Genomic DNA, 27,503 nt, shown 5'->3' on the forward strand with positions numbered 1-27,503 from the left:
AAAGGAACACTCCTCCATTGTTGGTGGGATTGCAAGCTGGTACAACCACTCTGGAAATCAGTCTGGAAGTTCCTCAGAAAATTGGACATAGTACTGCCTGAGGACCCAGCTATACCACTCCTGGGCATATACTCAAAAGATGTTCCAACATATAACAAGGACACATGCTCCACTGTGTTCATAACAGCCTTATTTATAATAACCAGAATCTGGAAAGAACCAAATGTCCTTCAACAGAGAACAGAAAGGATACAGAAAATGTGCTACATTTACATGTTGGAGTACTACTCAGCTGTTAAAAACAATGACTTTATAAAATTCATAGACAAATGGATGCAACTAGAAAATATCCTGAGTGAGGTAACCCAATCACAAAAAACACACATGGTATGCACTCACTGATAAGTGGATATTAGCCCAAAAGCTCGAGTTACCCAAGATACAATCCACAGACCACATGAAGCTCAAGAAAAAGGATGAGAGACTGCCCCACCTGGGGATCCAGTCCATATACATACAGCCATCAATTCCATACAATATTGCTGATGCCAAGAAGTACATACTGACAGGAGCCTGGTATAGCTGTCTCCTGAGAGGCTCTGCCAGAGCATGACAAATACAGAGGCAGATGCTCACAGACAACCATTGAACTGAGAATGGGGTCCTCATTGGAGGAGTTAGAGAAAGGATTGAAGGAGCTGAAGGGACTTGCAACCCCCCATAAGAACAACAATACCAACCAACCAGAGCTCTCAAGGACTGAACCACCAACCAAAGAGTACACATGGACAGACCCATGACTCCAGCTTCATATGTAGCAGAGGATGGCCTTGTTGGGCACCAATGGGAGGAGAAGCCCTTGGTCCTGCCAAGGCTGGATCCCCCAGTGTAGGGGAATGTCAGGGCAATGAGGCGGGAAGCAGTGGGTGGATAGGTGGGAGAACACCCTCATAGAAGAAGGGGAAGGGGGGATGGTATAGGAAGTTTATGGATGGGAAACTGGAAAAGGGGATAACATTTGAAATGTAAATAAAAAATATCCAATAAAAAAGAAATGTAAATAAATTTTAAAAATCCAATTAAAAAGAAGAAGTAGGTGGGGCTGGGGATTTAGCTCAGTGGTAGAGCGCTTACCTAGGAAGCGCAAGGCCCTGGGTTCGGGTCCCCAGCTCCAAAAAAGAACCAAAAAAAAAAAAAAAAAAAAAAGAATCTGTACTTCTGGGTTGTCTTAGTGATACACACCTTTTATCCCAGTATTCAAGAAATAGAGGCAGAAGCAAGCAGACCTTTGTGAGTTTGAGATTAGCCTGATCTACTACATATCGAGTTCCAAGCCAGCAAGTACTAGGTAGTAAGATCCTGCCTCAAACAAACCAACCAAAAAGAAAAAAAGAGAAAGGAAAAGGTACGGGAGGAAACAAATAGAACAGAATAGAACAGATTTGATTTGAGGCTGGAAAGATGTTTCTGTAGTTACAAACACTTGCTGCTCCTACAGAGGACCAGGGTTCAGTTCCCAGAACCCAGATGGTGGCTCACTATTGTCTGTAACTTCAGTTCCAAGGGATTTGATGCATCTTCTGGCTTCTAAGGGCACATGTATGTCCATAGACATACATGCATACAAAGCACTCATACACATAAAATAAAAAATAAATATTTTTTTAAATGAATCTACACTGCTGGCTAGAAAGGGGAGGCATATAAGAGTCTTGAGAGGAACAAAGGAATTGAGCCTGAGGAGGCCGAGGCCTGGTCACAGGCTGTTTAAACGTATAACAAATTTGAGTTTATACATGAAGTCTCCTAATCTTTAAATATTGAAGCTGTAGGCTAAACCAAGCATTCTTCCGGGTGGGTCCAGTCCACAATACCCCACATGCGACATGGAGTCTATATCCCATAAGCAGTGTTTCACATTCAAGAAACAAGTACGTCATCCAGTAACTACAATCCTAACTTTAGGTCCCTGGGCAGCAGTAAATTTATTTATTTATTTTTTTTTTTTTTTTTGGTTCTTTTTTTTTGGAGCTGGGGACCGAACCCAGGGCCTTGCGCTTCCTAGGTAAGCGCTCTACCACTGAGCTAAATCCCCAACCCCAGTAAATTTAAAACATAATCAGTGTCACATTCGGAAATCAGAGATGGTCAGAATGACTGCAGAACAAAGCTGTGTCCTGTGAGCATCTAAAGGATTCCAATTACGAGATTGTCACCCCAAGAACATGCCTAGTGAACAAGGAAAGTCCACTCCTGGGAAAGTCCACTGGTTCACTAAGTAGGTAAGAAGACACACTAGCTCTTCACATCATGAAAGATTGGAAGGAAACTCTCAAGTCCCCAGACCAACCTTCAAACCACTGTTTCAGAGGCAACATCAAACAGACCTTGAGAATAAGTCCAGGCAGAACAACAGTAACTAACAGGCATTGTGGGGCAGGCTTGGGTCCAACCATGCAGCTCATCTGCTTACTCACAAACCACAAACCACATGGGATTGTAAGTGCACCTGCATTGTGACTGCAACCTGTCATAGGCAGTCAGGTGAACACTCTATCTGGGGCATCATTTCCATACTCACAAAGTTCTAAGAGTGTTGGAGCAGTTCCGACTCCAGACTAGCAGATTAGTTAAACTTGCCATTATTAACTAACTTTAAGGCAGATTTACAGTATTATGATTATGTTTAACAGCATTCAAATGTTGCTGAGTAAATGGAATCTTCCTCAATACAATTATGAATGAAGAAAGGGAGGAAAAGATGGTAGGACATGGTTAGCCATGGATAATGGTTTTACATTATCTTAAAATTAAATGATAAATGTAACTTCTACATCCTTTCTGATCGTTATGTAAATTCCATTTCAGTTCGTAAAGGTAGGACAAAGCATTGCTAGCTTTATGTATTGGTTAGAACATGAAAATACCAGCGTTTTTACTCATTATGACTATGCCTCTCCCTCTAAGATTTTAGCTGGGCTAAGGGCAGAGTGGCTAGGTCTTCAATTCCTAGCACCACAAGACAAATGATTTATTATAAGCTTATATAAATTAGGCTTGATAAAGGTGAAATTTACCGGTTGGGGATTTAGCTCAGTGGTAGAGCGCTTGCCTAGGAAGCACAAGGCCCTGGGTTCGGTCCCCAGCTCCGAAAAAAAAAACCAAAAAAAAAAAAAAAAAAAAAAGAAAGAAAGAAATTTACCACAAGATTCTGTGTTTTGTAAAAGAACTCTGTGTATAAAAGTTAAGGACTCCAAGCCTCTAAAGTACTAATTTGCAGAAGAAACTTCTCCTAGGAAACCAGACAATGCTCAGAATAAAACCAAACTACTTCAACTCTTGAATCTGAAAAACCCATAGAAGAATTGTGTAATTCCTCTCCACTTTCCAGCTTTGTTGTCTGGAATCTGTCCAATGATTGACACCAGGATAAGCACAACTAAAGATTAACAGATTGTCCTGACTCTTAGCTTGATGAGTGTGACACTGGATGCTCAAATGTTGAGTGGATCAGAAACCTCCCCAAAGTGCTACAAATGCCTTGTCTGCAGCAGGGCTAGTCCAATAGTCCAGCTACTCTGGAACCTTGAATAGAACAAAGAGCCTTGGAAAGGAGCTATGCTGTGATGGTTAGTCTCCAGTGGCTGGACTTGTAATTTTGTGGGAGACTGAATAAAAAGGAAAAAGAGGAAGCCAGCTAAGCACCAGCATTCCTCTCTGCCTCATGAGGGTATAGTGGAAGAATTGCCTCATGCTCTCACCATAGCAGAACCATGTTGCCCACACCTTCCCTGCCATAATAGATCGTGCCACAAACAGTAAGCCAAACTAAGCCCATTCTCCCTGAAGTTGTTTCTGTCAAAGCAGAGAGAAAAGTGATTGATACAGATGCCAAAAGAACAAAGCAAAGAAGATCTCTTTAGGAAAGGTCTCTAGTGCCAGGGCTTAGGAGCTGCCCAATTTTATTTATAATAAGATATTTTCTCTAGTAGATCATATACTGACAATTTTATGTTGAATTCAGAATTCAGGAAGATTCCTATCAGCTGTAACTTATTTGTTCTAGACTTACTATGTGCTGGCATAATGTGGATTCCTTGTTTTATCGAATATAAGTATCTATGCAGCATTTTCTAACGTTTATTCCTTCTCATTACCAATGAAAACCATAAAAGCACAAACAGGACAGTACGCATATACCACTGACAATGACAAAACATAAAGTCTAAGCCCAGCCTATGGCATACATGTATGTTTCTAGCACTTGAGGGATAGATGTTGAGGTCTCAAAGTACGAGGCTATATCCTCAGCTACATACTAATCCTACATGAGACCCTGTCTCAAACAGAAATGTATGAACATACATCAAATACTGACTCTGTGGCAGCCATCCTTCACAATCTTTATTCAAAAAACCTTTTTAACAAGCTATCAAACAGATCAGTTTAGCAGTCAACTAGAGTGTGCTGGTCAAACTTGGCCAAATCTATACTTACTGCAATTCAATCATCTGTTTCTATTAACTACACAATGAGCTGCATTTAACCACAAATCATTTCTTTACAATTTTCCCTGACTCGTTTTCATAACCACGGTCAAACATACATGATTTACACGATCAGCCATGAGAGTATTTCCGTAAATGGGAGGATGTACAGAGCCATCTACAACCTCTGAGCACAAATCAAGCTGCAGCCTCCCACATAGTTAGGGTAGACAGACTCCTGGGGAAAAGGCTCTTATGAAATTAAATCAGACGTGCACGAGTCTCCAGAGAAGCACTTTCTATGCAGGCAGAACTGTTAGCCTCACGTGGGTCATTTCACAGCAGAGAGAACAGGCATGTCCATTGTGCATACCATAATTACATTTTGCATGACTTCCTTCAATTAAAATCTTCATTTAAAAGTCATTATCTAATATGACCTAATGACGCCTTCCACTAATAAGATATTAGTTGGAAAATTACTTCATATGTTTCAAAGAAATTACTAGCCAAAGCCCTAACCAATATGTGGTGCAAGAGAAAACAAACATGGTCTCCTCACTTCCCAGTGTTTTACAAGTTCCAATCTGCACACCCACCAGGATCAGGGTGAAAGGGGGTTGGGCTTACTTTGCTTGTATTAGAAATTCATTAATTGGGGTTGGGGATTTAGCTCAGCAGTAGAGCGCTTGCCTAGCAAGCTCAAGGCCCTGGGTTCGGTCCCCAGCTCCAAAAAAAAGAAATTCATTAATTATCTAATGAGCTTGACTAAACTGATGTCTCTTAGCACATCAGAAGGGACAAAGAGGCACTAGTGCCTTGACTAAGTGGGGCTGAGATCCACATCTCAGATACACCCAATAGACCAGCAGTCCTAACCTCCATACTGTTCTCTGATTATTAAGTTCAAGCAAAGAGGATAGGGACAGCATCCTATGTCTACTACAAGAGCTGAGACACCACATGACATCCTTGTTGGAGTCTGCCCCAATGTATAAGAACAGTTCCTCACATAGGACACTAGAGAAATCAGTGTCTGAGTGAATCAAGGTCTTAAAATATTGCTGGGGTGGTGGTGGGGTGGGGGGGGGGGTGGGGCGCTGTTGCACTGTTGATCTGTTAATATTTTTGAGACTGGTCTCATGATTACCAGGTTTATCTCAGAGTCAACATGGACCGAAGCTGTCCTTGAACTCCTTATCCTACTGCTGCCTACTCCCAGGCTGCAGACGTGCACCACCACACCTGGCTCAAGACCGTGCCATCTAAATCTCCAAATGCTATCAACCTCAGAGTTCTAGTGTCAAGGCCTGACCCTTGGTGTAGGACAGTCACAAGGAAGACTCATAGAGAAATCCCACTTTAACATACCAAGCACGGTGTAAACAGACTCACATAGAGCCACACACAGCACACAGCTGGAACAGAACGCAGAAACCAGAGTAACTGGACAGGCAACCGGGAGGTGCAGCTCATATGAGGGAGCTCTTTCCTTTTCAAGTTTTGGGGCTGATGCTTCAAGTAGCGGCTCTTAGAGATACGATCTCTTCAAAGAGTCAGAGGTACACAAAAACAACTCACTACCAACAAAAGACAGAAGAGGAAAGCTCCTGGGCTCTTTTAATCTTTTAAGAGAAAAAAGAAGACAAGATAAAATAATACTGCCCTCCCCAAAATAGATGGTAATATTATGTTTATTTCCTCTTAACCCTTTTGCCTTTAAAAATCAGACATTAGCTTTTACAAGGTGGCTAATCTTTTCCAAGTCAAGCTTCTGGTTTTTCATGGAAAAAAAGGCATTCATGCACACCTTATATTTTGGACATGATCTAAAACACACACACACACACACAGAGAGAGAGAGAGAAACAATAAAGAAATAAAAAGTGAAGATTAAGAAAAAAAACAAGGGTTGGGGATTTAGCTCAGTGGTAGAGCGCTTGCCTAGTAAACGCAAAGCCCTGGTTTCAGTCCCCAGCTGGGGGGGGGGGGGGCACACCAAGGGCTGGAGAGATGGCTCAGTGGTTAAGAGCACTGACTGCTCTTCCAGAGGTCCTGAGTTCAATTCCCAGCAACCACATGGTGACTCACAACCATCTGTAAAGGGATCCGATGCCCTCTTCTGGTGTGAATGAAGACAGCTACAGTGTACTTGTGCATAAAATAAATGAATAAATCTTTTAAAAAAAAAAAAAAAGGAAGAAAGAAAAGAAAAGAAAAACAAATTCAGGAAACCAAGGTGCAGAGGAAGGAGGAACCAATCAAGCGGGATAAAAGCACACAGAGGAGGATTTGCTGAGCCAAGAGGACAGGTTCTTTAGACCCTTTCTCATGCTACAGTCTTCAAATTTTCCTCAACTTTTAAAACCCTTTCCAAAAAGTCCTACTTAATAAACATAACTGGGTTCCAGTTTATAAGAACATGGGATCCAGATTGGTAGACGAGGACTAAAGCGGACCAGACTTGTTTTGTTTGGACAGCACAGTGTTTTATTCTGCTTGTTCATTGTAGCTTTGGGCAAGACACGAACCCCAATTAGCCAAGGTGCCACCATTATCCTCATGGTGACCCAAAGAAACCACCCCTCCAGAACTATCGAGAACCTGAAATGGTGCAAGGGCTTTGGCAGTTCTGAAAGGTTAAGAAGAGTTTCCAGATGAGCCAGCAATTCCATGCCTAGAGACCCACCCACAAGAAATGAAAACACATGTCCACATAAACCACGTACACAGACAGCATTATTCACAAAGCCACAAGAACCAAAAACCCAAAGTCCACCAACAGCTGAACAGGTATACAAGATGGAATCCATTCTGTAAAAAGAAGTAATAGTCAAAGCTATAGCAAGGATAAACAACACCTAAGGGAAAGAAGCCAATCACAGATCATGTAGTGAGCAATTCATCTACAGATGGATGCCTTGGAGAATTAGCCTCTAACTAGAGGTTGGGATTTTAGTCACATACCAGACTTTCCACTTTTGGTGAAAGGCCAAGGATTAGGGACAGTTCAATCATTTGACAATAACTATGCTTTTGTACTGAAAACCCTGATTTTTAAAAAAATCTGGATTGAGCCAGCAAAATGGCTCAACACGTAAAAAGCACTTGTTGCATAAACCAACAACCTGAGTTCAATACCTGGAACCCACATAGAGGTGGAAGAAGAGAACTTACTCCTAAAAGTTGTTCTCTGACCCCCATGACACACCATGGCTCAGTTATACACACACACACACACACACACACACACACACACACACACACACACAGACTGTGTACACACACACACAATGGTAATAAACTAGATTAAAAATGTGTACAAACTCTGGACACAGAGGTTCACTGGACCGTCCCTGGCTGGTGACTATATGGGATGATGGCGTATACTGACTACATGTGACGTGCACAGAAGTTCCCCACTTCCACCCACACCTTGCCCTGAGTCTCCTGAGGCTGTTCCTTCTGATTTGTACCCTTTATAGTAGCAGTGCTTTCACTGTGTCCTTATGTTCTGGCTCCAAAGACGAACCCAGAGCCTCCTGCGCACATTTTCCCTTTGAGCTACCCCCAGCACCAAAAGAGCAGTGTTAAATGGACTGTTTCCTGAATTCTGTGAGCCAAATCATCAAACCAGAAAGGGATGAGGAAGCTACAGATCTATATCCACATGGAAAGTGGATACGGCCAGGGACCCAGTTAGGCCAGTGTGTTACGCAATCTTGTAAAGGACTGTGGCCTTTCACCTGTAGAGTCTAGGCTGACCAGGTGATCACTGTAAGAACTGAGTGTGGTACACCCAGCTGTGGGTCAGGCAGAGGAGGTGGATGTGGGGGAAGGTCCCTAGAAGGAAAGGTGAGCTCAAGAAGGAGTCATGATTAGTAACAGGGACGGACACACAGTGAACAAAACGGTGCTGTCTTCTTTATCATAGCACAAAATCTAGACAAGAAAAAAAAAAACTGGAGTCACTGAGAAAGGATGAGATAGCACCTTTTTTTTATGTGTGAAATAAATTGAGTCTGCAAATTAAGCCGAGATACATATGCAGTGTTAGGGGCTCGTGTGGAAACAGTGGAGATGTTGTCAGTCACTTTGGAGAACTGAAAAAGGAGCAAGTATAGATATCCTCAAACTTTGTTCAAAGGAATACTATGCTGTGAGCTGTTACTACTATGTCTGAAGGGAAACTGTATCATGCTCCAATAAATTGGAAATAACAGACTAAACAATGTGGCAGAGTTCTCCACTGCAGGGCGTCATGGGTCCATTCAAATATAAATGCACATCTCTAAACTGCTCAAGATGGAACCACTGCCTATAGTTCTCAGATACACAGGACATTTCTCACACAGTGGATACCTCAGAAGCCAGTCTAAGAAATAGCAAAGCAGGGGTTGGGGATTTAGCACAGTGGTAGAGCTTGCCTAGGGAAGCATAAGGCCCTGGGTTGACCCCCAGCTCCAAAAAAAAAAAACCAAAAAAAAAAAAAAAAAAAAAAAAGAAAGCAGAGAAACAGGAAAAGGCTATCAAGTGACATTAGTAAACCACTGGAAAACAGAGGGGGTAAAAAGTTTCATTTTAGACAACTATGTCTGGGACAATGGATTATATATATATATATATATATATATATATATATATGCATTATACATTAGTATATATTGAGTGCAAACCTGTGTGTGTGTGTGTGTGTGTGTGCACGCACGCACACATGTGCACGAGAGAGAGAGAGAGAGAGAGAGAGAGAGAGAGAGAGAGAGAGAGAGAGAGAGAGGCCAATCTAGATTGCAAATTTGACTAAAACTGAAACCAACTAAAAGATAAGCCATTAGGCAAACCTAAGGGATTTTTTTTTTCTTAAAGTGTATTTATTGGAGAGACAGGACTCAGATACCAGGATATGTATATGGAGGTAAGAAGATGCCTTGTGTGGGTGAGCTCTTTCGATACTTAGGTCCTGGGGACTGAACTCATCAGGCTTGAAGGTGACTTTACCCAATGAGTCATCTCACCAGCCCTGTGAGGAATTTTCTTTTTTTTATTTTTTCTTTTTTTCGGAGCTGGGGACCGAACCCAGGGCCTTGCGCTTTCTAGGCAAGCACTCTACCACTGAGCTAAATCCCCAACCCCCCAAGGAATTTTCTTAACAGGTTATTTGAAGTAGGATGTTGTAGCCTAAATGTGGGTGTCACCCTTGCAGAGATACTCTAATAAAGAGTGATGTGAGGAGAAAAGCTGAGCAGTCTCCAAGATTTTGGCCTCAGCAGTGTGAAGACAGACACTGTTGGACAACCTACAATATGCCATGTAAGCCAACTGACCAATCCCTTTAATCTATTCTAGAGAACCTGACTAATGCAGACGAATTCACAATGCATGAATCTGTGCAACACAATCCCCTATTTAAATAAAATCTCAACATTAGAGTAGAAATTAAACAAGCAAATGAAAGGCAACCGTTAGGTTCCTAAGAGTTTGTAAAATGGCTACATCCCAGGCCAGGAGGTTGGTAACAAATGCCTTTTAATCCCAGCACCCAGGAGACAGGGGCAAGTGTATGTCTGAGTTCGAGGTCAGCCTGGTGTACAGAATGAGTTCCAGAATAGCCAGGGCTACACAGAGAAACCCTGTCTTGAAATAACAGATAACAAACAAAAAAATGTGCTACATCCCTAAAGCAGAAATCGTTGTCCCTTGTGGCTTCCTGGGCAGCTCCCACCTTTCCAGAGGATCTGAAGGTCAAAATTATTTACATGATAATGCTAAAACATTGACCATTTAATTGTGATGATATAAAAGCCAGAAGTGGCAGAACTAAGGCAGAGGAGCAAGAGTCAGAGCCTGGGCTGGGCAAGCTCCAGGCCAGCCCAATGCTGGCATCTTACAAACAATGACCCTCTAGTTGCTGTGTTCTTCACCATCATAAAACCACAGCCTATAAAGAAAAGGAGTCGAGGGGTTGGGGATTTAGCTCAGTGGTAGAGCGCTGAAGGCCCTGAGTTTGGTCCCAGCTCCGAAAAAAAAAAAAAAAAAAAAAAAAAAAAAGAAAGAAAGAAAAGGAGTTGGGGCTGGAGAGATGGCTCAGTGGTTAAGAGCATTGACTGCTCTTCCAGAGGTCCTGAGTTCAATTCCCAGCAACCACATGGGGGCTCACAACCATCTGTAATGGGATCTGATGCCCTCTTCTGGTGTGTGTGAAGACAGCTACAGTGTACTTATATATAATAAATAAATAAATCTTTAAAAAAAAAAAAAAAAAAAGAAAGAGTCATTTACAGGTAAGAACGTCCTCAATAAATAGTGTTTACAGAGTTCATCCCAACCCCTGAACACAGAATCCTTGTTTGTGTTAAACTGGTGGAACAGAAAAGACAGAAAGCACTTGATGGCAGAACCAAGTAGGAAACCAACTATGGGAACTGAGGGCTGAACTTTCTCAGAATGCAGTTGTCACCAGACATGGCGACAGCTCCTATATGATGATAAGTGTCAGCTATGACCACACAGGAAGCAGAGCCTGCTGTTTTCCATGAGAAGCCTCCCTCGAAGCAAATGATGCCCTGAAACCTGCTGGCCTGCTATGGTCATAAGCACTATAAATTAAATATGACTAAAGATTATTTCAGATGCGTAAGAATGGAGCATGCTACATCATGTTGTCAGAAGTAGTTATAGGGCAGTGCTCAAAAATATGGAGGGGGACTGTTAAGGCAGGATATCTTCCTGTGCAGTCCTAGCTGGACTCCCAGGTCTGCACCAACACACCTGGTTGTGTTAAGCTAATGCTAAGCTAAATTACACTCAAATGTTACTAGTTTAAAAAAAAAAAACCTACCTACACAAGGTAAGGAATTAGTCATTCATTAGTCCTCAAATGACTCATAATTATATTGCTGATGAAGATTTGGAAAGCCCCAAGGATGGGTCTAGAAAGTCCAATTGGTTCTAGGTAAGAAGATAATCTCAAAAAGATATTTGATTGAACTAAAATATAAGCACAGTGAGTCTACATGAGAAAATAAATATATTAATTGTCTCCAGTGGGTATTCTGTATAATCACATTAGAAAGGAAATACAGTAGATAAAAATAATGTTCCCTATAATGTTGGTAAATAAGAGGAAATCATTTCTCTGTGTGATAAAATGTCCCTTTGTTCTTGAGCAATGATTTAACCTTTCCCAAATCAGTTAATGCTAACAGGGACCAATATCCCATGCACTGCAAACATAAAATCAAAGGTCCTGTCTTGTGTGTGTACAGGTACATATTCCTGTGTGAGCATATGCATAGAGGCCAAAGGACAACCTCAGGTGCTATTTCCAAGATTCTGTCCACCTCATACCTGACCTGGGGCTTCACAAGCCCCAGAGATCCACCCTTCACTGCCTCCCCAGTGCTGAGACTGCCAATGTGTGACACCAGCCCCAGCCTTTTTATACGGTTCTTAGGACTGAATTCAGGGCTTCACCACTACATGGTAAGCACTTTATTGTGTCCACTCTTCTGCCCAGAGCAGCTGTCTTGTTAAGAGAAGGCAAATTAGCTATAAGTGCCCAATTAACATGGGAAAACTCAATAAAGTTTTCAGATCCTAAGCCAGTGAAATGATTCAGTGGGTAAAAGCACTTGTTGGGAAGCCTGGTGACCTGAATTTGATCTTCCGACCCCCTAATAAAGGAAGGAGAGAATCAAACCAATTCCACAAAGTTATCCTCAGACCACTCACCCACACACACTGTTTTATTATCTTTATCTACACATGAGAATACCTTTGGGAGTTCATGTGCCACCTTGTGTATGAAGGAGTCTGTGTGTGCAGCTGTGACTCATCGTGTAGCGCTGGACATAAACCTAGGTCCTCTACAGGAGCAAGAAGACCCACTGAGACATTTCTCCAGGGCTAGCAATCTTGGTCTCTAGAACCTGGGTACCTTCTCCACAGCCATACATACTTAAGTACTAACCTTGATTTTTAAGTATTTATCACCTTTATTAAGCTCAATTAGAGCTCACTGAATACAGCATGGACTTCAACTTGAACACAGTATAAAACTAATAGCAATAGTAAGAGTAACAGCTGACATTTCTAGAGAAATGTACTTAGAACTTACTATGAAACCCAGGTTAGACCCTAACTTACTATGTAGCTGAGCTGGCAATCCTCCTGCCTGCCTTGGCCTCCCAAGTGCTGGGACACTGATGCGAACACTTCCATGTTAACCGAAAACCCCTAGTTTTCTAGTTATAAGTACAGAGCCTGTGAGGCTGTTATTCATTATTCTGCACTCTGCAAGATAATTAATCGAATTAGTAAAAACTTAAGGTAGGGCTAGAGAGAAGGTTGATGGTTAACAGCATCGGAGGACCAGAGTTCAATTCCCAGTACCCACATAGGGTGGTTCACAGCCACCTGTAACTCTAGTTCCAAGGGGTATGATGCTCTCTTCTGGCCTCAACAGGCACTTGCACACATATAGCAGACATACACGGGAAAATAAAAATATATCTTTAAGAAAAGAATTTAATACTCAAAATTAAATTTTAATCTCTTAACATATGATTTCCTATTTCTTTTCAAATTTATTGTTAGTATATACAACTGACTGCTACATTCTAAATTCTTTTTTTCTTTTTTTTTTTTTTTTGGTTCTTTTTTTTTGGAGTTGGGGACCAAACCCAGGGCCCTTGCGCCCCTAGGCAAGCGCCTACCACTGACCTAAATTAACCCCTTTTTTCTCTTTTCAACTTGATATTACAAAAGAGAAAGAAAGGAAGGAAGGACAGAAGGGCAGAAGGAAGGAAGGAAGGAAGGAAGGAAGGAAGGAAGGAAGACAGGAAGGAAGGAAGGAAGGAAGGAAGACAGGAAGGAAGGAAGGAAGGAAGGAAGGAAGGAAGGAAGGAAGGAAGGAAGGAAGGAAGCGGCGAAGGCTAGCTAGCTGTAATAGACCATGTCCAGCAAGCAGAAGGCAGAGGCAGGAGGGTCATTACAAGTTCAAAGCCAGCCTGGTCTAGCTATTATTAAGTTCCAGGCAAGAAAGTGAGATCCTGTGAAGGGAGGGAGAGCAAGGTCTCATTGAGTAGTCTTTCACACACCAGCAATGTTCTGTTTCTTTTTTCTCATTTTTACTTAATTTACTGTTCCTGCATGGGTCAAGGAATATCTTTCAGGAGTCAGTTCTCTCTGTCCACCACAGTTTCAGGTCACCAGACTTGGTAGCAAGCATTTTCATTAGGTGAACAATACACTGACCTTTTTCCTTTACATGATGTCAGTTGTAGAAAGATATCCAATTTATTTTTTTTAAGATTTATTTATTTATTATATATAAGTACACTGTAGCTCTCTTCAGACACACCAGAAGAGGGCATCGGATCCCATTACAGATGGTTGTGAGCCACCATGTGGTTGCTGGGAATTGAACTCAGGACCTCTGGAAGAATAGTCAGTGCTCTTAACCACTGAGCCATCTCTCCAGCCCCCAGATATCCAATTTATAAAAACTCACTAAGCTGTGCACCTTTCTGTACATGTAAATACTTCAATGAAAATTTGCTATGTAAAAGTCTGTGTTTCAAAGCTGGATGTGTTGGCATATGCCTACAGTCTCAGCACTCTGAAAAAAGAGGTAGGAAAATCATTAACTACTTCAAGGCCAGCCCTCACTGATCTCCCGGACCACAGAAATTGATGACTGCTGTTTGAAGTTGCTGTGTTTCTGAGGTAACTGTTAAGGTAACAATACATAACACTTAATCCTTATCACTACAGACATTAAGTGATATCTTCACCATCAGGAGCAATAAACATTTGCAGAACACTAAAAAATGCTTAACCAAACACTGATTTGATCTTTGAGGAAAACAATTCTATGAGACAGGCAAGTCTAGCATCATAGAGATTTTGCTCAAATAAGTTAAAAATAGCTACAGGCCAGGCATAGCAGCTAACACCTGTAATCTAACCACTCAAGAGGCTAAGGCAAGAAGATTTCTATGAGTTCCAGGATACAAAACAAGGCCCTAAACCGGAGAAGAGGAGAAAACCATAGTTACAGCTATGGAAGGATTCAATTCAGAATCTCTGAACCCAGGTCCAGCACTCATTAGAACTCAAGCCAAAAGCCCACCATGAAGTGCCAGAGCCACATTACCACAATATTTAAAGTATCTACTTTGCATGGACACCAGAGCTGAAAGTCTCCCCCTCCTGACCTAAGTCCAGGATCAGTACAATAGCATACCCATACACATGTCCCCCATAAAACCCTTCTTTCCTACTTTATTCTGCTGTCTACATTACCATTTTTCCTAATTCACCTACTAATTATCAAAAACTGCCTAACAAAAACTACAAGCCGAAGACAGATGTGATGGCATACACCTATATTCCAGCACTCAGGAGACTGGCAGCACAAACTGTAAAGTCAAGGCTAGCTTGGGCCGTAATATAAATCTCCTTGTCTACTTCCCCCGGTTTCTATAATCTGAGCCCAGCTTATTTGATCTAATTAATTTTACTCTAATATTTTTGAGAAAAACATAATCTCATCGCTCTTTCCCAATTCACTTTCTCCCTCTTTCTCTTTTGTTCATACCTTTCCCAAATCCACAAGTGACACTGAAATATCTATCCTCAGCCTGACAGTCAGGGTGTGCCTTAAAGAGTTAACAGAGCACAGTAATTAAGTCAGATGGTCTCCAGCCCTCCTGTATTTAGAGAAAACAACCCTCTGAGAGCTGTAGGAAAGGCAGCCCCTGGAATGGCTGAAGTAAAAGCCACCAGGATAAGTCAGTGCACAGGCTCCCTTTCTGCCCTCTCCGGCTGCCCACCTGCCTGGTCCATCAGCCAGCACCACCTGCCTGAAGCCCACCTCTTCACTTCAGCCCTTAGTGCCTGCAAGTTTTTGAGTTCCCACTGTCCACCTGGCTCTGTCTGCAGCACTCCTGACATCCCCTCACTCTTCTTCAGCCTGGGGACAGCCTCCTGGTAGGCAGCCATGTGTCCTTAGGAGCACCCTCATATGTCCAGTAGCCACTGATGGTTTCAGTGAACATGGTATTGCTTCATAACTTACCGGGCATCTCCTTTGGAAAGATTTGTATTTACAGGATTCAAAATAACTTTGTTTGCTTCAACATCCACCACACATTTGGTATGTAAGTCAATTTCTGCAGAAAAAAAGTAAGGGAAAAAAGCCGTCATGCTTAAGAAATAAATAATTTCTGGGAGAGCATTTAACAGAAACCCACAGTGTTCTGTGAAAACCATACTAAGAATAGATGAGAACTTTCTCAGTCTAATAAAGCTAACATCATATTTGATAGTGAAGGACTGGACAGCTTAACCTCCAACATCAGCACAAGGATGTTTACTGCTCAGATTCTACTCAGCTCTGCACTGGACATTCTGGTCAGGGCAGTCGAGCAAGAAAAACGAATAGAGACATCCAGACTGGGAAGGAAGGAAGGTGTGAATTCTCTATTCACAGATGGTTCCGCCTTGTGTACTGCAAAGTCCTATAGGACCACTAAAAAAAGATCAAACAATGTGTGTGTATACACTGTGTGTGTACATTATATACTTTTGAATATAGATGCATCCATTGTGTTTCTATATACTAGCAATGGAAATATGAAAATGAAATTTTTCAAAAATTGCACTTAAAATAGCATCAAAATTTTAAATTAGGAATAAATTGAAAATAAATTCAAGATTTGTATATGAAAATTCTAAAATACAGTTGAAAAGAATTAAGGACTTAAATAAGTGAAAAGACACTCTACATTCACAAATAAAATCTTCACACTGCTAAGACAGCAATAAGTCCCTGAGCACAAGGTTCAAGGAAGGCCTGGGGCTATAGTGGCAAATGCTCAGGAAACTCAAGTAAACCCCTAGATCCTTAGCAACAAGGGCAGGGGTGGGAGTCAGACAGAGGGAGAGACCATACAAAAACTGAAGAGAAAAAGTTTGCCAACCGCATCTATATACTAAGGGAATTACACTAGAATACATAGAGAACTCAGCTGCACATGGAAGGTAATAAGCACTCAGGAGGAAGAGGCAGACGGATCAGGAGTTCAAGACAACCCTCAGTGAATAGGGATGCAGAGACAGCCTAGTCTAGAAATACTGTCTCAAACAACAAAATCTTTTTTTTACAACAGAATCTTACAGTTACACTTCAATCATAATAACAATCAATAATCCAATTTTCAAATGGGCAAATTACCACAACACCTCTCAAAACAGGTGCAAAAATGCCCAGTGAGCACAGGAAGACATGCAGCACCATGTGGTGTACATGGTGTCACCAGACACCACAGAAAGGCAAATCAAACCACAATGAGATGGCCCCTGACACCCACTCAGAGAACAATAACCAATAAGACAAAAACAAAGGTTGGCAAGAATGTGCAGAAGGCACATGACTGGCATACAAGTAGGCCGGTCACTTGGGAAAACAGCTCAACAGTTCCTAAAAGGGCTAAGCGGGGTCACCATACAACCCAGCAACTCTAGGTACATGGCCAAGAGAAACAGAAACCTGCATTCACACAAAAATTACTAGACAAAATGTTCATGGCAGTGTACTTTGCATAAAGTAGAAGAAGAAACAACCCCAAAAGTCCACCAAGCAGAGATAAAGTGAATTACCACAGAATGGAACATTATTCAATAATTAAAATGAGCAGGGTCAGTGAGATGGCTCAGCAGGAAAAGGGCTTGATGGGCAAGCCTGATGACCTGCATTCCACCCTTGGAACAACCCACAGTGGAAGGAAAGAATCAGCTGCACAAAGCTGTCCTCTGATCTCCACACACACAACAATAAGTGTTAAAGTAATAAAATGAACGAACTCCTGATAAAAGCCACTACTTGGCTGAGGCTTATAGTGACCTAAAAAAGACAGTCAAAGGCCAGAAAGACAGCTAATTGGCAAAGACACTTAAAATCCAAACCCGCAACCCGAGTTCCTTCCCTGTTACCCAGGTAAAGGTGGAAGGAGAGAACCAGTCTGACCTCCACATATGCACCATCACATGCACACACATACATACATACACAACCAACATCATATCACTACTAATAATACAAAAACTTTAATTGACAGTCACAAAGAACCACATGGTATGAGATTCCATTCAATCTAAACACCCAAGTGGAGAAATGTACAAAAGAAAAAACAGATGAGGGGTGTCTGGTGCAAAGGAACAACTGTTGCAGGTCTAGTTTTCTTCTGAGGGTGACAAAATGTGTTCCTGAGTATACAGCTGAGCTAACTACAAACCACAAAGTTGGCTCCATTGTTTGGATGAGAACTGTGTCTGAACACAGCTGTTTAAAAAAGAATAGTCTGCCTCTTGCTTATGTTTTTATATTCTTCTATTAGCCTGACCCAAAGAATGAAACTGCTTCAGCCTGCCTTATTCCCCACTGCCAAAAGATAAGCTCTCAGGAAAGGAGCTGTGCCCTGTGGCCTCAGTTGTTCCCAAGTAAGCTTGGCCAAATGTCTCTATGTCACAATTGTGATAAAGTATTTCCATGTCAGAGAAACCAAGTTTTTACTCATTTTAACTTACACAGCAACTGCAAAATAAGACAAGTTTCTCCTTTGCTAGCCCTAAGTTAACTTTTGCATATCTACTATTGGATTTCTCTCCAGTTTTACCTAGATGTGAAAGACTAATTTCTGTGGTGGCCAGTTAGCCTTGGCATCTGCTTCCAATGCTTTGGGCTTCAACCAGCTCTAGAGAGTCCCCAAAAAGAGGCAAGAAAGTCTCAGCACTGGGGGTTGGAGGGGAGCAACTTTGCAAACACTCCAGTGTGCCCTGCTTCTGTGGGTTGAGCTTGAGCATGTACAGCCATGGAGATTCGCTAATAGGCTTGCCCGGTGGTATCTGACCACACTGCATGAGCCAGCCCCTCACACAGATCTCTATTACACAAACACATCACTAAAGCTCCGGAAGCACTGACTCAGAACCCACAATCTCACCGCCCACCACAAAGTCAGTGTAGCTTTGAGTTTGCTAAGGATGCCTCCTGGCCTACCTGCAAAACTGAGTTTTTACAACCAAATTATCTTGAGTTGGAAGAGGACTCAAAGTATCTAAACATTTTCCTTCAACATCCATACACTTAGATGCTACTGCCCTGCGTGCCACCACTTTTTCTCAGACAGGGTATTACTTTCATCCAGGCTGGAATCAAACTCATGATCCTCTTACCTCGGTTTGCCATGTGTTGAGGATACAGGTAGGTGCTTAAACTACTAGCAATCCCCATTCTCTTGACAGCTTCTCCCTCTGCAGTGTACACATACCATGTTGGTCATCAAATCCAATTAATAATTTGGAAGCATCAAATGATAAGATTAAGAAGCTGGAAATTGTCATCTCCAACTATCACTTAGTAATTAAAACATCGAACATGAATTTACTTTATCCTAAAGACACTGACATTTATAGATGCCTCTACATGCCACTCAAGGGCAGCCTATTAGCTCTCTGCAATTCTTTTTTAGCTCAGGGCCTTTTGTTTATTCATTTATTTTTTTGTTGGGAGTGGTTTTCTTGAGACTGCATTTTACCCTGAAGCACAGACTTGGAGCACAAGGCCATCCTCCTGTTTTGTGCCTCTGGAATGTTGGGATTACCAGAGTGAGAAACCACACCCATAGCTCAGTATTTACCAAATAAAACTCCCACTCCAATTCTGTCAACTGTGTCAACTGGTGGACAGACATTAATCGAGACTTTTCACACGACTGTTTAGAATGTGTCAGGACTCACAGTCTAGGACACACACCCAAACCACCAGTGAGGTCTGGGGAGCTGGAAGGCTGGTTATCCAAGAAAGCATTTTAGGGGATTAAGAAAAGACTTAATGGGCAAAAGCACTTTACTCAACATGAGAATCCAGTTTGATCCCCCACCACTCACCTAAAAAGCTTAGCATGCTCTGGGTTCAGTAATGGACTGCATCTCAAAAAATAAGGTGGGGAGTGACTGAGGAAGACACCTGGCATTATCCTCTCGCCTCCACTTGCACACACACACATATAACACGGCGGGAGAAAGGGCCATGGACTACCTCTGTGAAAATAAAGCTACAGAGTTCACTCATCGCAGAATTATTCATACTCTCCAAAAGTGGCTCGATAAACAACATGCACGCGCGCACACACACACACACACACACACACACACACACACACACACACACACACATTAGTCAGCCTTTAAAAGCAAACAAATTTTGTTTTATTTGTTTTTGAAACAGTACCCCATGTAACCTAGGCTATTTATGTAGTTTACGCTGTCTTTAAACTCCCAATCCTCCTGTCTCTACTCCTAAGTGCTGAGACCACAGGTGTGCGACACCACACCCACTTCACAGTTAAACCTTCAGGCTGTGAAACAAATGAAGCAGTCACAGAAGGAAAGTATCAGAAAATTCCACTTACAGGAGGTCACAGAGTCAGATTCACAAAGACAGAAAGGAGAAAGGCAGGGTCAGCAGGCTGGATAAGAGTTAAGCAGTTGTGGGTTGGGGATTTAGCTCAGTGGTAGAGCCCTTGCCTAGCAAGCGCAAGGCCCTGGGTTTGGTCCCCAGCTCCAGAAAAAAAAAAAAAAAAAAAAAAAAAAGAGTTAAGCAGTTAATAACTATTATTATTAACTTCAGGGGGTCAGAAGATGTTTTGTTTTGTTTAGGGAGTGGGGGACTTGGGCCTCACACTGTAGCCCAAGCTGACCAAAACATTTGCAGCAATCCTCCAGCCTCTGTCTCTGGTCTCTAGCTCCCAATTGCTGGGATTAGTTATGCATGACCACACCTGATTTTATAATGTGCAAAGGCTCTCTCTGCTCATGGATGGTGGTGATGGTAAGTCAATGTGAAATGTCCTTAATGTCTCCAACCAATACACTTAAAATGGTTCAAACATTACTAAATATTAATCAGTATTACAATAAATAATATGGGTACATTTATTCATAATGAAACCTAAAGTAACAAGACTTAGACTTAATTAACACTGTCTGACAACCAATTAGAAACCTTCAGTAATACATTAAGTTTGTGTTATGACTAAGCAGGCTTTCTAATCCTCAGGACCAGGGTACTTTGATATATTCCTAAGCCTTTAAAAAAAAGGGGGAGGGGAGATATACTGTATTAGCATTAAAGGCCCCCCAAACTGCTGTAGGTCAGTATTTCCAAACAGGATGCCTTTCTACATCAAATTATTCATGATATTAACTATCAAGAGCTGACACCCCTGCTTATTCAGCCAGTGTATTAGTCACTCTGTAAGAGTGAGCAATCATTTGAAGCAAGTCTTTCTTCCATGTACAAATCAGCTGTGGTTTGTACCCCAATGACTTCATATTAAAATACAGGCAGGGCCTGGGATACTCCCCTTAAGTAACTCAGGTTCTGTCTGAGGAAATGGATCTTTCACTTGTGAGTGAATTATCAGAGATGCCCATTTGGTAATCTGCCTTTCTAACTTCCAAACCAGATTGCCAACACCAAAACACAGAGACCCTCCCTCTTCTTACCAGGCACGTCACTAAAAAAGCTAGCCCCTAAGTGACTCTTCAACACCTCTAGTGCCCATTTTGTAAAGAAAAACAATAAATTACTTATGAGATTCACTTTTAAATTTAAAATCTGCAAGTAATGTGTGATCCTAACCCTTCATTTATCTGCACTGCTACTGGAAGCAGCTTATACTTTTTACTCGCAGGCTTCTGGACTCCTCTGTCCAATGTTCCAGATTGGGGGCTAAAAACTGACAACACCATATCAGTAAAAAGTAAACTGGGAGTTGGCAAGATGGCTCGGAGGGGAAAGGCACCTTCCACCTAACAGACCACCTGAGTTTGATCCCCAAGATGTACATGGTGCAAGAAGAAAACTGATTCCTACAAGCTGTCCTCTGACCTGTGCATGTACTGTGGCACACATGCTGCTCCCCAATAAATCCATGTGATGCTTTTTAAGGAAAGTAAAATAGCTTTCCATATATAAGACTTATAAATACCTATTAGAAGTAATCTCTACCCTTATATATTAGTGAATATCAAAATCTACTCTACTAATACATGATAGCGATGGATTGAGCTCTACTACGGGTGAGCACTGAGGAGAGGAAATAAGAGATGATGTGGGTCAAGGGGAAAAGGGGACAGCATGAAAAGTTTCAGTCATTGTATTTGGCCCCAAACACAAAATATAGACACTCAAAAACACAATCAAGCCTCAAGATTTGGAATGGGTGATTAAAACCCTCTAAGACAGGGCTGCAAGATGAGCTCAACTGCAGAGCACCAGCACAGCAGTGAAGGCCCTGGGTTCAATCCTTCGGCTCTGCCAAAGAAAAAAGGTGCACATAGCACATGTGAGCATTGCTGGGGAGAAACTGATGCAAGAATGGGTGTGATACGGGGACTTCACAGTAAAGTTCAACGGTTTCTCAGACGTTAGAACTGGTGCTGGTGCATGCCAGAGCAACTCCACTCCTGTGTCCACAGGATGAAAAATGAATATATACCTCCATACAAAAACCTGTACACCAGCTGGGCAAGGGAACACAGCCTGCAATGTCAGCACCACAAGAGAAGGAATGCAGAAACGGAGTTGGGCCACAGAAGAGCCTGAATCAAAAAGTTGAATTTACCTCAGACATGGTGACACACACCTTTAACCCCAGCATTCTGAAGGAAGGAGCAGGAGAAGCTCTGTAAGTTCAAGGTAGCCTGGTCTACAAAGTGAGTTCCAGGTAAGGCAGAGCCACACAGTGAAACTACATCTTAAAACAAACAAACAAGCAAACAACAACAACAACATGCACACACAAACCCACAAACAAAATCAAAAAGAAAAACCCTAAACTTATACCTCATGATATACAGCTTGACTCAGAATAGCCAAAAGATGGGAGCAAACCAAATGCCCATCAACTGGTCAGTGAATAAACAAAGCAAGGCACAGTCAAATAGTATTTAGACATAAAAAGAATGGAGTTTTGGTTGGTGTTATACAGCACGGGTAAACCCTAAATTCACTGTGCCAACTGGAAGAAGCCTAGTCCATGTTGTATGACTCCATCTCTATCAAACACCAGGACAGGAAAATCCACAGAGACCAGAGGATCAGGGAATGGGAAGTGACTGCTTCTTGGATGGAGCAACCATCCTGGGACTGAACAGCAGTGGCGGCCACACAGATCTTAATGTCCTAAAACGGGGGCTGGACAGATGGCTCAGTGGTTAAGAGCACTGACTCCTCTTCTAGAGGACCTGAGTTCAAATCCCAGCAACCACATGGTGGCTCACAACCATCTGTAATGGGATCTGATGCCCTCTTCTGGTGTGTCTGAAGACAGCTACGGTGTATACATATAAATAAAATAAATAAATCTTTAATGTCCTAAAACACTGAAGGACATAATTTTGGTACATAAAAAATTTTGGTACGTATCTAATATTTTAAAAGGAAGAGGAAGAGCCAAGCATATGAAACTACTCAGGAGGCTAAGTAAGGTCAGCCAGGACAAGATACAAAGGGGTAAGAAGGAAGAGAGAAGGAGAGAGAAGAAAACTTAGAAAAGTTCCTAACCCTACTAACCTCAATAAATATAAAATATTGCTGGAGTCCTTCAAATGCTTTACATATCCTCTCAGACAGGATTTATTGTGTTCCAGGTGACTGCAGAGGATAACCTTCAACACCTCCTCCTGTGGGAACGTCAGGCGTGCACCACCACGCCCATTTTTTATGGTACTGGGGTGGGACCTAGGCTCTATTCACGCTGAGCAAGCCCTACCAACAGAACTCCATCCATAGCCCTCTTCAAGTTTCAACATTTTCTAAACACTGTCTCTGATTGTGTCCACTCACACAATTCTTCTCACTTTCAATCTTTTAATCTTTCCATGAAAATGAAGCTCTCTAGGGCCTTCCCATTAAGGAGTCATCCTCTTCCTCCCATATTTCCCTCTCCATTGGCTTTCTGTGTGTTACTGGCCCAAACATCTCCCAGACTTTAAGAAGAAAATAAGAGGCTGGAAACGGGGTTGGGGATTTAGTCAGTGGTAGAGTGCTTGCTGTCAGTGTTTAGGCCCCAAGGTCTGGGTCAGCAGTCCAAAAAGGAAAAAAAAAAAAAAAAAGAGGGCTGGAAAGGCCTAGTGCTACCTGTCTGGCACACTAGACCACTCCTTTGCCGTCTTGTCCCTGAGGAGCTCACAGAATATTCATGTAGACTCACAGTCTCAATAATGGCATGCCCAATTGGTATGTTCCTACATCCCACTCCATCACTAAATCATCTATCTATTTAGGATGTCATGTTATTCTGAAAATTACCATCAACACCATGAGGCCAAAACGAATGGCCACTCCTGTGACATCTGACTGTAGGCCAATTATTCTGTGTTACATTTTGTCTCCACGGTCTTACACAGCATTACTGCCACCTTGGTTCTCTTGGGTCTCTCTTGGTCTCTGTGACCTCCTCCTTCACACAGGCCCTAACATAAATTCTCTCTTTTACAGTAATGACTCCAGGTCTCTACAGATTCTTAGTCCCTGAGTTTTGAGTCTCTCTTACACAACTGCCTTTGTCCATTTAGCTAAGGGCAACCACAGAGTTTCTTCCCGGTACCTACAACAGCTAACTCTACATGTGCAGATAGAGTACCTGGCACATCACCATTGACTCAAGCTGGCTAATGACTCAGAGCAGGGCTCATCGTCTTGAACACCTCTCCCTAAAACCTGCCTCTCCTGCACTTCTTGGCTAGAGCATCAGCACGCACCCAGTCATCTAAAGCAGACCTGAGGTGGATTTGATAGGCTCAGTAGTCCTCAGATGAACACCATCTGAACTCACTTCATTTGTAGCATTCATTTGAACCCCTCTACTTCACCACCATGGGCCTTGGAGGCAAGGAAGACAGCTAGGACTGCTAGCAGTGCATTCTCAAACCCAAGCCCTATTGCCCTACAACTGTCTTTACTGCTCAAGCATCTGTGGCCTGATCATGAACTGGCCTGTGCCACTTGCTGTTACCTGAGTTCCTTTGGTAACCAACATGGTGACTTGTGTCTGTGTTTACTCTCATCACTAAGGATGCCAAGGTAGCACTGTTGCAAGTTTGAAGCCAGCCTGACTGACTAGGTTGTACAGTGACACCCTGTGCAAAGGGAAGAAAGAGACCATGCCTCTCAGAATTGCCAGGTTCCTCTGACTACCATCTGTCTTCAGATCTGCCTGGTTCCTATGAGGCCCAGTAAAAGCACAAGCTTTGATGGCAGGTCCCCAAAATACTAGTTTGATTATCCCCTTCTCTGGGACTGTGAAATGTAGAAATTCTAAAGATTTCAAAGTTCAGCTTGAAGAATACAGTAAACAAGTGTATTTCCTAAAAACTAGAGGTGGACCAGGTGAGGCAAAAGTAGTCACATTGCTGGGAGCTTACTCAAGGTCAACCTGGTCTACACAACAAGTACCAGAACAGCAAGGGCTACACACTAAGATTCTGTCTAAACAAGCAAGCAAACAACGAAGCTAGAGCTGCCCACCACTGATAGTGCGCTTTAGCTTCAGGCCCCAGAACAAACCGCTGCCTTCGGTGCATTTTACATACCAGAGCTGACCTGGCCTCCAGGTCTCCCAGCATCCCTCAGCCCCTACCTGGCACACCCAGCCCTCTACTCTGAACTTTCCATTCCAGCCCAAGGGCTGGGTTGTTCTTCCCTATATAATTCTAGACATTTTGGTCTCCTGCCCCTCTTCCTCCCTCTCTACCTAAGGCTTTCTCTCTCTTCTCCCTTCCCTCCTTTCTGTCTCCTTCCTTGGGACCAGTGAATTGGCCTACCAGAGAACAGTTTCCCAATAAACCTTTCTATATATACTCTAATCTAGCTTCAACTGGCCCATTTCATTGGTGCAAAATAACTTATCAGCATATGCCAACACTTGGGAAGCTGAGGCAGGAAACAGCAAGTTTGCAACCAGACTGGGCTACTTAGTGAGAATTTTTGTCTTTCAGGGAAAAAAACAAAAAAACAAAAAGACAAAAACAGTAAACTCTGTAACTCACAATTGGCAATAGAAAACTCTGGGACTGGGCTAATGATAAAGCCACCCAAAACAAGAAAGGCCCCTGGGTTAGAGCCCCAGCAACAAACAGGAACTCAGCCCAGCTACTGGAGCAAATCTTTGGAAGATCACTATCAGAGGACCAGCAAGATGGTCCAGTCCACAAAAAGTGCTTACTGCCAAACCTGACAGAGTTTGAGTCCTTGGACCTACACATTGGATAGAAAGAATCAACTTCCACAAGCTCCAGCACTCCAGATGAAAAACAGAAAAGGTAGTTATCATAGTTTTTCATCAACCAATATTTGAACTGGTTAATGAATACCATTTTCTAAGGCTTCCTACAGCTTGTATGAGTGAAAGCTGGGCACCATTCAGTCCCAGATCTTCATATGCTTCCCCATGAGGCACTGTTCATCTCTGCCAAGTTTGTTCAGAGAACATGTCCTGCCATCAGTGAGCAGAGATCAATAAATCCATTCCCACTCAATAAATGTCTCAATTCATCTCCTTAAGTAATAGCTTTATCAGTGCCTTCTCCCACATTTAGAACTGAAGAAGTGGAAAAGCAAGGGATTAGTCATGGTTTTATGGAGGTGACAGGGAAATGGTAACAGAGGTTGTAACAAAGTTGCCTGTCACAGGCATGCACCTTCAGCAAATGCTCTAGTCCTCTCCATACTGACCCAAGTTTCAGTCCCTGGACTGACAGCAAGAACAATGTTGTAATGGTTGGGGTGTCTCACTGGATATTGGCACATCAAGCAGATGTCAGCAAACAACTACCTTCTGTTTCAGCGAACGCTGTCAGAAACTCCCAGCCTCAGCCACCTGTGGTTCATTTGTCAGACATCTTTCTGAAAGATCCAAAGCCTCCCTGTGATCAACTCCAAGGTCAAAACCACTGTGCTTGGACCCTCACTTTCCTAGAGAACTCTTCCTATCTCCTCCTTGATGGGTAGGGCCTTCTGTTTCCCATTTCTGAAGTTGCCCCATATCTTCTGAATTAAGGCTACCTGAATGTAGCCAGTCTCCTCTGACTTCCTCCTTACCTGGTTTCATTTCTATCAAGTAGGTTTTAGACCTGCTCGGCTGTGGCAAGGAATCAGCCATCTATCTAGTCTTCTGACCTTACCTTGCAATCCAGCAATCTTTCTCCTTCCTGCCTGTGGCCACGTGAAATCTAAAGAGAGCTCTAGACCAGCCTCCTAAGCTGACTTCTGGCCTAGCTCTCAGCAGGAGTCCCATGCTCCTCCCAGGCCTCCTCTCACCTTACTCCAGTCAACCCTGCAGAATCCACCTTAGGGACAGGCCAATCTAGTCTCTGCTGCCTAAACAGGCCTTGCTCATTTTCATTCTCGCCTTTGTGCTTGGCTTCCTCCTCAGAGAACCAAGGTCTTCCCCTCCCACCCAGGGAAATCATAGGCCTCCTGCCGGGAATGTTTTGTAACCCAGATCTGCCCGCCTCAGTGAAGTCTTCCCTAATCACCAGGCGTGCAGAGGTCTTTCACTCCTCTAAATTCCTAAGTGTCCCTGTCACTCACCTGGCTCTTACTAAGTAGCAGTGAGCTCTACCTGTTTATCTTTTCATCGTCTCTCCTCACATGACAGTCATTTCCTCATACAGAAACCATACAGCACTCTTGAAGACACAGATAACACTGGACAACACAAACAAGGTCTTTGGCAAAATCCTCTCCCCAAGAGCAATCCATTTCCTTCCACCATTTCTTCTGGCCATGGCCCCCTGCGCTACATGGTTTCTATCCACCAATGGCCACACTAATAGGCTCATTCTTAATTACACACAGGGGTTCAAGTTCTGCTCTCCCCACAGCATGAATGTCTTGGCTGGCACTGCTTTCAATGCCTACATTATGGTCCCTCCACTTTACCA

General features: G+C 42.6%; 1 protein-coding gene across 1 annotated transcript in view; it reads right to left on the minus strand.

The window, feature by feature from the left end:
* Positions 1 to 27,503, minus strand: part of Kif13b (kinesin family member 13B) — a 153,007-nt gene that overhangs the window by 121,402 nt on the left and 4,102 nt on the right. Inside the window, exon 2 of the mRNA XM_032918154.1 lies at positions 15,568 to 15,661. Coding sequence (XP_032774045.1) covers positions 15,568 to 15,661 — 94 coding nt within the window. The remainder of the gene's footprint in view (positions 1 to 15,567; positions 15,662 to 27,503) is intronic.

Source organism: Rattus rattus, chromosome 12 (assembly GCF_011064425.1).
Source record: "Rattus rattus isolate New Zealand chromosome 12, Rrattus_CSIRO_v1, whole genome shotgun sequence".
In the NCBI taxonomy this organism is placed as follows: Eukaryota; Metazoa; Chordata; class Mammalia; order Rodentia; family Muridae; genus Rattus; species Rattus rattus.